This window comes from Zophobas morio, unplaced genomic scaffold (genome assembly GCF_036711695.1).
Source record: "Zophobas morio isolate AGI-343-1 ecotype UQ-CSIRO unplaced genomic scaffold, CSIRO_AGI_Zmor_V1 ptg000044l, whole genome shotgun sequence".
Taxonomy (NCBI): Eukaryota; Metazoa; Arthropoda; class Insecta; order Coleoptera; family Tenebrionidae; genus Zophobas; species Zophobas morio.
Window position 1 is genome coordinate 5,552,789 of NW_026972149.1, and position 11,462 is coordinate 5,564,250.

An 11,462-nucleotide genomic window follows, 5' to 3' on the forward strand; every position below is an offset into this window, starting at 1 on the left:
GTTACTTCAATAGCAGGTTTTTGGATTGGATTAGATAGAAAAAGTACTTCATTCTCAAGCGATTGGAATAATGATCAAATGAATCAAATACAAATAATGTTCCGATCATCGTGGTTTTAATTACAGGTGTTGTATAAAACCGACAAGACGGTAACATCTACAACACTTAATTTTATATTATTATCATAGCAACATATAATGTTTCATGTCGGAATTGTGAAATACCTAGAGATGGTAATAAGTAATTCAAAAATGTATATAATTTCGTGCGACATGAATATGTGGTTGCCTAATGACACGCGGAAATTGAAATATACTATAATAAATTTCAGAGACCGTCGGGCTGTTACTACATTAGTGTATCGAAATAAAACAAGGACAAATGTTTTCCCTGTGGCTGTCTTGGTAGATTTAATCCCGTCTAGTTGATTAGCAAATTATGATGATTTAGCTTATGGGTAGTGGCGTCTGGGGCGAGAATCACCGTCCCTCCTTCCGTCGGAACTGGGTGTATAAAGCTTGTTTTGTGTCTACTTTCATATTCCAAGCAAGATTCTCTTAATACGGTAGTCTGTAATCCAGCAAATACTTTGAAGCTCTCGACAACCAGTTAATAATAGCAGATAATAGTAGCGTTTCAGGAAGTTTATTCTTAGCATGCCTGATTAAGCTGTAATGATTTAGCGGGTGTAATTTCTTACAGTTCAGTGGAAGCAACATGTGTAGCTACAGGCAAGTAGAGGATATAACACGCCCAGAGAACAAGCTGAGTTTGTTTGAAGATGTCGAGTCCAGAACTCCTTTACGCGCAATCTTGTTTTGTCAGAATTTTATTTTCGGTCTAGTGATCATTATCGTCCGGTTTATATTTGTCTACTGAAATAAGCGTTGATTGCATCGATAACAATGAGGGTTTATACGTCACAAGTTTTTATACCATTGCATTGTCGTATTTTACTCCAGATAACTTTTAATCATTTTAATGGTTTCTGTCGGAATTAATATTCGCTTTACGAGCGAATAATTTTACTTCTCCAGAGGAAATTGTATCGATATTTCTTGAAAAGCCAACTTTTTGCGCCTTAGGGGAGTCCTTATTCAAAAATACATTGCCATAATACACGACACTCGAACAATCACTTAAGGAGTGTTTGAATTTATGAATCCTCTCGGCTATCCTTCTCATATCTTCTATTTACTTAGCGAAAGAACTGTTATACTTTAATTACTTCTTTAATCGTCGAAAACATTCCTACTTAACGTGATGGTGGAAGTTTTTAAGTGATGAAAATATCTAACGAAGGGCGCACACCTCTGAAAAGTAAACGTCTTAAAAGATCTTAGTCTTCTTTATGAGTATGAGATTAACACTAATTATATTATTCGCAAAAAAGGAAGGGTGCTGTAAAATAAGCATCAAAGGTAAAAACGTGACTAATTACTCTTCAGGCAATTCTTAAGAAGTTTATTCCTTTGTTCTAATTTGTAAGTATTAAGTTGTTCCGACGGAGTACAGCGATGAGTCTTCTGTGTGTTATTGTAATAACAGCTCTATGAGACCACATTATGAAGAGGACACGAAACATCCAACAAATTAATTATTCATGATCTGTTATCATTCACAGATCTTGCAGTGTGGGTATGGAGCTCACCCCCAATTCTCACAGAGTGAGATATCAAAAATCAATACAGTATAAAAATCTTATGCAAATCTGAGTGTAAAGATAAAAACTGTTTCGATTCATTTTGCTGTATGAAGATATGCAAATGCGAGGTATAAAATAAGCTGCGTGAATGCGTTGCCTTCTATTCTCGAGGGATGCAGATACATTTCCTAATCTAAGACGACGCATCGTAAAAATACAATAACCAACATACCCTCGCTTAAGGCCGATCAATTCCCTGCAGTGAAAATTTTCATTTAAAAATTCTTTGATCCAATAAACAACGACGTCTATTGTAGAAAACCTACAACCACAACAAATTAAATGGATTAATTTAAGAAAATTCGTGTGAGAGCTGCGGATTTTATGACAGAGAGGATCCCATCATTTTAGATTGTATTGTTTAGGCCGACGGCTTCACATGAGTGTGAATAGATTAGGATTATGTTAAGACTTCTCATAAGATACTAAACTTTCGATAGTAAAAAGTATGGTCTGATTTCGGCGTGATTTACGCGCGGTTTATTCAAAGCAAGTCGTAAATGTGACTTTATAGCTTATAACGAACGTTACTTTGGGGGATACTTGAATTTGTTTAAACTGACGTATCTGCATAATTTCTGTTTATGTTTACTACTTTAGCCATGTCTTGGCTAAAGTAGTTGCACTTTGAGTTAACCCTTCTTAAAAAAAAATCGACAACCGTGAAATCGGATCAGATATGACTTTCGCATTTTAATGGGGCTATAGCGTGAAAATAGCTTCATTGTCAAAACGGAGCATATGCGTTATTGTGTCCCGTCGGTTTATTTACACGCAATTAAACCTAATAAGTCGAAGGAGGCAAATGTCAAGTGCGAAGCAGTGTCAGGTGTCAGAAGTGGGATGCAGACCAGGATTCAATTAGGGAGTGATGCATGTATCGTTGCCTCAAAACAGGCACTTCGCTCCGTCACCTAAACACTCCTCGTTAAGTTAATTTAGTTTAGTCACTAAAAAGCCCACACTGAGAATGCATCATTGTCAATTTACAGTTTTCCTGAAAAATACCACACCTCTCCTGGATCTCCTAAAATTGGCAAATGAAAATCCAGCTTTAGCTAAAAAGAACAAGTGTGCTGCCGCTGATTGAATACATAAAACTTTTATTGCATTTCGTTGCATCAAGCTGAGTATTGAATTAGAATAAATCGATGAGTATGGGAGATAAAACTTTATTTGCAGTTGTTCGACGCTCCCTTCCATAAAAAAATTCAAAAGCAAAACTTTTTTTGAATAAAACTGAAGACATATGAAGCGTGTAAAATTGGTTTTGAAATGCAGTGCCATTGACGACTACAACAGACCCAATAATTTTGGCACCCTTCAAATGTCATTATAATAGGCGTTCTTACCCGATGCGGAGTGGTCAGCAAACCTAAGGAATAATAAGAAGGGGACACTTCGCTCCACAATTCAATTTTTTCGGCTATAGATCTCACGAAATGTGAAATTGATATGACGCATCCTTAAATTTCGCTTTTATAGAGCACGCTCGGACGCCCTTGCGCTTCCTCCACGGAGATGGATTAAAGCAGTTTAACAACAAAACGACACGCACTTGATTATGATGTGTACAACAAGCAGAAAAAGTGTCGCTATCAATAACAAAACAATAATTAACACTACCAAATAGTTCGCATAGTTTCCTAGTTTTCGATGACAACCTCAAATTCACGAGTATTTACAAAAAAAGGACTCAAGAAACAATATAATGTTACGAACTACAAAAGGAACTGCGATTTTGCAACCCACTGTATTGCTATAACCGTAAGGCTAAACGGTCTTTAGTCTTCCTTATGAATAACTTCACGTACCTCATTTTTCAGAACATTACATAATATTCCGCATTTATAGTTCTTCCACGTGGGAAAAATTCCTCTGAAAGAAAGTCATGCAGGTGCAAAAACACCGCTCTTGCATTTTTTGATACGTCAATTTTTGACTTCAGTGTGAAGTATACACCTAGGTTTCAACAAAGAAACTCGTTACTTTCCAGCTAACCACGACGCAAAAATACAGACTTGGAGCCCCAACAAGGGCAAACTTTGCGAAATTCTGGGTGATCGTGCATAATTGTGTTAACACTTGCAACTTTTATGCTTATGATAGAGCAGTGTGTCGTACTTTCACCTATATTTCAAAATCAGGTTTTCGACACGACGAACGTTCGTTGAGCGTGATTATGCGACATATTTGCAATGTCTTCACGGCCTTCGGAGACCATTCATATATGCTGGAACGTGAGAGAGTGTTTGCCCTCTGACGTGCTTGGTATAATTTCTGTCGGTTTCAAGAAATTTTGATGTGTTTTGTGTACACTATTTTCATGCATCTGAGAGTAAGTAAAAGTACCTTTATTTAAAAATATGGCAAATCTAACGTGGAAAGTGAGGAAATGGAACTAGAGAAGCAGTTTAATAGGATCCATAGAGTATGAAAAAGTAGGTCTCTCGTTTCCGTCTGTCTGTCCTTTATTGTAATATATTTTAAGAATATCATCTCCACCAGAAATTAATGAGGTCACTTTTCTTTTTTACAAATATTCTAATATGTGGGACAACCTTATCCAAAGTGATTTCTTTTGTACAAATTAATCACTGCGTTTGAGTGTAGTACAATGTGAGGGAGTGCAATCTTTCACATTTAGCAGTGACGTGTGACGTCGATTTATTGCACAGGATCCCAAATATGTGCCAATTTAAGTTAAATTTGTAATCAATCAATGAGTAAATGCATGTCACATGCATAAGGCTACCAGGGGTGGTAGTGGACCACATACGGTACCACATAATAGCATGTTACGATCCAACCTACCTAACAGGATCGCAACATTAAACCTAATTACTGGAATTAATTGACATTAATTATTAGATTCTGTTACTCAGATCGTGACGATTAATTAGCCGATGATTCATTCAATATTAACAATGACTTTAACCTAAAATTGGTAAAAACGATCAATACTGAGAACAATGCAATTAATTAAACTTTCAACAAGTTCATATTTCCGTCAAAACAACGCTTTACGACTGTCCAGAGAATTGAAATTTTCGAAAAATATATCGTGTATTCTTTTACAACTGTTCCCAAAAGAAAAATTTAACTCGAGGTAAACCGTAAAATCCGCAATAAAATTTGTAATGGCTCTATTTGCTTAATTACTTAGTCTTTTATATGTTTTTCGTTATCAATATAAAGCCGGAATAATAATCCGTTTTCGGGAGACTTACGAGAGATTAGTTCCTATTAGATGAACAAACAGATATTACGTTCTCCCTACAAAAATTAATGCCACCTAAAAATATCAGATACGACATTAAGTGTCCTATAAAGCGAAACGCACAACCTTAAGCAAAATCTCCTTCAATATAATACGGGAGATGCAATCTAAAATTACTTCCTTGAGATACATAGTTGTGACTTGCAACCTCAATTCGCGCGGATATTAAAGGTTTTACTCGACTTTTCTTTCATACAGCGTGTTCAAAGTTTTCGCTTCGCAACGATAAAGCGGTAATTGGATATCTAATTCGCTTTTCGCTAAAGAACTGTTATACCGGTAGTGAATATGATGTTCTTGTTACTAGAGAGCTTGATCCTAGAACATAATACATGCCAGTAGCTGTAACAAATCGATACAGATTTCCGTCATCTATTGTCGATGTCAAACTAATCACTTGCATAAAACTGTCATCAAATATACATATTCGGGGTCTATCGCTCTAATACTTGAAGCCAACGATTTATTCAAACGCAAAAAAAGATAGAGAAACGTCATTTTTTATTCAAATGCATTAGGATATTAGGTCCGCGTGTAAGATTTATTACTTAGGAAGAATATTACGAATGATAGGAAAATATTGTTGCAAAACTTCATTTGTTATGAAATTTGATTGTAGACCGTTTCAGCGTAGGTAGTTTTTGCTGTCGTAGACCATAAAGTCCGCCATATCGGTACGTAGGTGTACATATATACTTACACAGAAATATTTTACGGTAGTAATGTGGATAAAATTATGGTCTTATTTGTTCTATGTAACATGTTTAGAATCGCCACAAATGCTGGCAATTACTAACGTATTAAATAAACTTATGTTAAAGTGCTACGACTAAAGTAACACTCGGTTCAATCGATTATCTGATTTTTGTCGATTACTAAATCTAGCACATTTATCACGGTGGTAGAATTAATATTATGTATATTATGGTTCATTTAAAATGCAACGTAAAGTTTGTTACGCGCAGGTGAGACTGCGCAAACCATTTTCGATGAAATGACTGTACTGAATGAGCGGCAATTATAAACTTCTGTCTAAAAAATATTATCATAATTTTTATATCTTATAGCTGTTAGAAGTTGCTTACGTTTCAAGTACAATAAAAATGTACTAAAATGAAATAAATTTTTCAAACCGTTAAACTAATACGCGTTTACTTGAAAATCCATAAATTGTCTCGTAGCAATCAAAAGCCAGATATTGTAAGTATATCGCGTTACAGCTCCTATAATTATTGAAATTTGTTTTACGTCTCCTAAATTTGGTATCCTCCATAAAGTTTACAGTACGGATTTTACTGCAAATAAATCTGTTGGTCAAGGAGGGTGCATTTATCGAAGGGTGCGGATTACTTTTTAGTGTTGGCTATCTTCCGCATCAATATTCGTAAACGCTCAAAACAGTCCCTAGAAGAAAATTTTCCCTAACCACGTTCTGATGTTATTATATATCAACGGTAAATGCAACATCATTCTAGAAGCAATCAGTCCAGTTTATTATAGAATGCGCGCCATCATCCTTGTTTGCAGTACTTCCGACTTCCTCTGAACTTCACTTGGAGTTTCCGGCGAAAGCACGTCCATTCCTAACCCGGATGTTGCGTCTTCTTATATATTTGCACGGAGATTGCGCCCATATCTTGTTCTCGTTAGACATAACTACTTCTATTACTTAGACTGGTGCTATAACTTGAGTTATTGTTTCCCTAATGTTTCGATTTATTCAGAGCGAACTGGCCGGATATGAGATTTCGTCTGGGTTTAGGACTCCTACTCGACCGATTGGTCGATTTATTGGACAAAACGTACCAAAGAATAAAGGGAAAAGTATCAATCAGGTGCGTGTTTGGAGGTGCTCCCGGGGATGCCTCCAGCCACAGTATAACAACCTCCCCAGAGAAATTGTCACGTTCCAGGACTAAACGCCGCGTCCAATTTGCAAACTGCTAACAATTCAAATGCAGCTGGAGCTATAGGGTTGCGTAAATCACTTAATACTCAGTTGATGATGCTCCCAGATCATAAAAGCTCAACATGAACCATAAGGTGAGGAAGTCTCTTGTAAAATCTTTTTATGAGCATTTGCAGTGGAACGTCTTTGATTTGATATTGAAGTATGTTTTCGTCAACTAAACTGATCGTTAATAGAGAAAATGGCTGCTTGACTTCCATATACATGCAAACGGTTTCATCCCCGTTAGGTTATATTTCATCGCCATGGCTCATAGAATTTCATTAGGTCGTCATCGGGAAAGCAAGTTCAGTCAAGGGAAAAGCGAAACACTATGACGCTTTATTAGGGTTGTACACCACCGAGCCGATGCTGTTCCATCTCGGGCTTTTGAATTATATATTTCCTTCTTATTTATGTCAATTTACATTCTCCTGCGGAATACGACGATTCCATATTTTATACGTGTTTTATTGCTGTACTGCAAGCTTAATTCCTTCATGTCTTTTCGGAACACAAATTTATAAACATAAATAGAGTCATTAAAAAGTCATTCCGTCTTTACGTTTTACGATATACTGTGCACATTATTATTTCTTCTGTGTTTACTCATCTTCGTGTACTAATTTTGTGTTAATACCGTCTGATGTTATTATCATCAGGGTTGTCAGACTAAAATAAAAGTGGACAGGTGTGCTGCCACCTATTGTTATTCATTACTAATGCCTAAACATTATTTTCACTTCGCGAATTAGCATACGCGGGGGTGAACACATGCAAGGGTAATATAAACGTTCCAACTCCATCTGTTGTGAGCGCATATGACAGTTATAGCACCCTACCCTTCTAATAAAAAATGCGGCGATTCTTTTTATCACTTCTCGGATAAACCTTGATTCCATTACCGCGTTTCTCATTACTTGTAGTTATATCATTGAGGTCATCACTTATAACAATACAGAAGCATAAGTTACGTAAATCAGATGTTTAATGGGTGGAGATAATAGCAACCAAATAGCTTTGCAATTTTTTTATCAATTTTATTGCAAACGCTGTCCCAAATGGGTATAACATTACGAAAATACAATAAACAAGGAATGGTAAGGTCCACATATAAGTGACCATGCACAAAAAAAAGTTATACAAAACGAACAGGTACAAACATATAACGATAGTATGTTCAAAAAAATATAATAATGATTTGTTATCACTAATCTTTGGAGTGTGGTGGAGACCAGAAGCAACATGATGGAAAAAAAACAAAGCAAACTCCCAATTCATGCGTTGTAGGTGTACTTTTTGATCAACTTCTCGTACTCTAACCTATAAGGAAATAAAGGAATAACAAATACTGAAATGTCATCGGCCGATGAGGGTTTGCCGTCTTTAAGTTGCCAGTTATGTTCATTAATTAATGAACCTCTTGCAGATCCCACTAAACATGTAGCTGCACTAACGTAGCGTTCTTTTTCCATAAAAGTGTTTATAGATTTAGCTACCACTTCGGCGGCTTTGGTGCCGCAAACAACGTCCCATAAACCATCGGTGCCCATCACTAGTACTTCCTTTTCAGTAGCACTTGTAAGTTTGTGAACCTGCACTTCCGGGTGACACGACAGGAATGGCTTAATTGGAGATTTCTGGTAAACTGAAACGAGATCGTGGTCGCCGAAACCACGAGTTACGCCGATAGTCCCCATCACGCGGCTCTGCAAAAATCGGGTCAAAAAATTTAAAGAGGGCTTACGAACCGCTTACTCTTTTGCCTTGACCGGTTATGACGGAAAGTTTGAGATCGTCTACTTGAAGCGTTTTGTAAGCCCAGCCGCTCATGTGAGCGTCTCTATACATTATTGTTTTACCTAGTTCCGTTGATTTTGGGGGTCTTACATACTCTTTCGAGGTAAACTCTTGTCCTGAAATGAGTCTCGAATGCAACAATGTTTAGCAACAAGGCAGACAGGCACAGGACAACCACTTGATTAGTTTTCAAAAATTAGGATAATCAAACGCCTAACCTGATTTCTATGTATGCTTGACTAATATATTATAAGATCAAACTGCATGCAAAATACAAAACTGATTAGCAAACAATTAACACTGGACTTATTTGTTAAAATTAAACCAGAATTGATTCGGGTTGAACTAGGCCATCTATTAGAGAATTTATGAAAATATTTGAAACTTATTGTAGTTTTCCCATTGGTCAGTTCCATAAAGTATGCGACATCTCGTGTCACTTTTTCGAACTGTCCCAACTACGGTGTAAGTCGTGATCTACCAATAAGTATTTCCTTAAGCTAATTACTATAAGTTCTAATTTAAATAGTCGACGAATTTATTTGTATGAAGTATCAGCAAACACTTGTGTATATAATTTCAGTAAATTGAATTTATAGTATCAGTACACACATGTTTCGACTTATTCGTTGTGCCACCTTCAATACCGCGTCAATTTTAAACACTTAACCTAAAATTTATATTTTTATAAATGATCGAATCGTTTATCACCGACGTAATTACACATAAAAAGATTTAAAACTTTTTAAGAAATAAAGCAACACGTGTGTTCCTACGTTCATTAATGCGTTGAATTTACATAATGAAGTAACGTAACAAAGACGTGTTGAATGTAACCTACAGCGCCATCTATTAACGAAACGTTCTATCTTGCTATTGATTTCTTCTATTAGCAAATGAGCACACTTATAGATAAAAATACAAACAAAATAAACAAAACTGGAAAACAAACTGATAGAAATTTTTGATGAATCAAAAGTCAAAGTGGAAGTGGCAAGTGCCCTCTATTATTACCTTAAAAAATGAATTAATAATCACCTAATAAATTTGGTTGCTCTTCTGCAAGTCTTCTGATTCTGTCACGTTCATTTTCAGGAGTAAAATCCATGGACATTTGACTAAATTTATTCTCATTACAAAGAATCGCACGAGAATCGCCCGCATTTGCAACAAATAACTTGTCTAAAATAAATAAAGCTACCAAAGCTGTGCAACCACCAGCAGCTTGGTACTTAGTCCTGTCTTCAGCTATAACTTGATCCTGTGACGAAACTATTGGTAACAACTTGTCATATAAAAATACAAAAACACAAACCATTTCTTTAAAAGCCGCTTCTAGAGCACCTGTTACAAGTAAGTCACTAGGTTTAGATTTCAGCCTCTTTTTTTCACTAAAATCGATCCAAATGTCATCTTGAGCATCAACCAGTTTTTCCTGGAAAATTTAGTAATGGTTGGATTAAATTTTACTTGGGCGTGTTTTAACATACATGCAAAATGTGGTGCAGTTGGTTTGCTGCACACAAAGCAGCCCCCACTCCGGCATGTCCATCAAAAATGCCATAATATGTGTATGGAATGGAGAATTTCTGCACACCCTGTTTATCGTTATATTCGACCCTGGTCAAGACACCTTGTCGATAAACGGCTTGATCTTCGTTCCATTTCGATTTTCCAGCGTTAACACATTCGGCATAACCTGCATGATGTGGCAGTGACATGCTGGGATGAATGATAGGCCGTAGTTTGTGGTCGGCTGACATTTGGACTTCATCTTCGCTTAAATTGAGAAAAGCAGGACGACCGTATGAGAATTTCGGGGCTAAAGTTTGTTGTTTAAGGTGGGAATGGGACTCGCCAGGAGTTAAGCCGTTTGTTTCTAAACCACTCACAGCACCTATAACTGCACTTTTAAAGCGACTAAACATATTTGTCAGACTACAAAAAGCTAAATTAAAAGTTTGTCAATAGCGTTATCACATTTATTTTATTTCATTTAAATACTATTTACTGATTACACATCACTAAATGTCATTGTCAAAATACTTCGAATCGAATGGTGAAACCAGGTGAAACTGTCACTTTTCCAGAGTACCAACCCCACGGTAACAAAAGACGAGCATTTCCTGAACTATTTTCATAAAAAATGCGGAATTAAACGTTTTAAAAAATCAAAATGTATGCATTAGTCGCCAACAGAAAAGTACTTGTATCGTTGAAGTACCGTTAAAAATACCGAAATGCAAAAAACTACTTTTGGATTCAAAACGAGTTTTTTTGTTCAAGGTCCATGTTCAAATTAATGGAAGCAACTACTTCATTCAATAACTATCAATACTACTCCTAAAGTGAGATTTCACGCTAAATTTGTGTGTTATTTTTTCTTTTTTTAGTAAAAAAGTAAACCCTCACTTGATAACCTATGAGATAGGCAACACATAATTCACTCAGCTGCCCTTTGACAATATCATGTCGTCACTCTCCTCTAATTACGATTTTCTATGCGTTTATAACACACAAGAGGTCACTGTAGTGTGCTATACGTTTCGTTAATGCAACTGAATAAAAGTAATAATACAATATGCAGTCATTTTATTTATTTCTATCTTACAGCGCTTCCTATTGGCGAACTGCGTTGAAATCAATACAGACAGGGTTGTTCCACCTTCACATGAACATTATTACCCAGGACAGGTCTTTGACAAGCCCAGAATTTAGAGAAAGAATT

At 36.2% G+C, this 11,462-nt stretch overlaps 1 protein-coding gene across 1 annotated transcript; it reads right to left on the bottom strand.

Moving 5' to 3' along the window:
* Positions 1-7,949: 7,949 nt before the first annotated feature.
* LOC135141565 (protein phosphatase 1H) lies at positions 7,950-10,803 on the bottom strand. Its single transcript, XM_064072782.1, has 5 exons — positions 10,225-10,803; positions 10,050-10,169; positions 9,773-9,995; positions 8,693-8,850; positions 7,950-8,643 (listed from the first exon to the last, which is right to left on the bottom strand). The coding sequence occupies exons 1-5, from the start codon at positions 10,660-10,662 to the stop codon at positions 8,212-8,214; spliced, it is 1,371 nt and encodes a 456-aa protein (XP_063928852.1). The 5' UTR covers positions 10,663-10,803; the 3' UTR covers positions 7,950-8,211.
* Between the last annotated feature and the right edge of the window lie 659 nt (positions 10,804-11,462).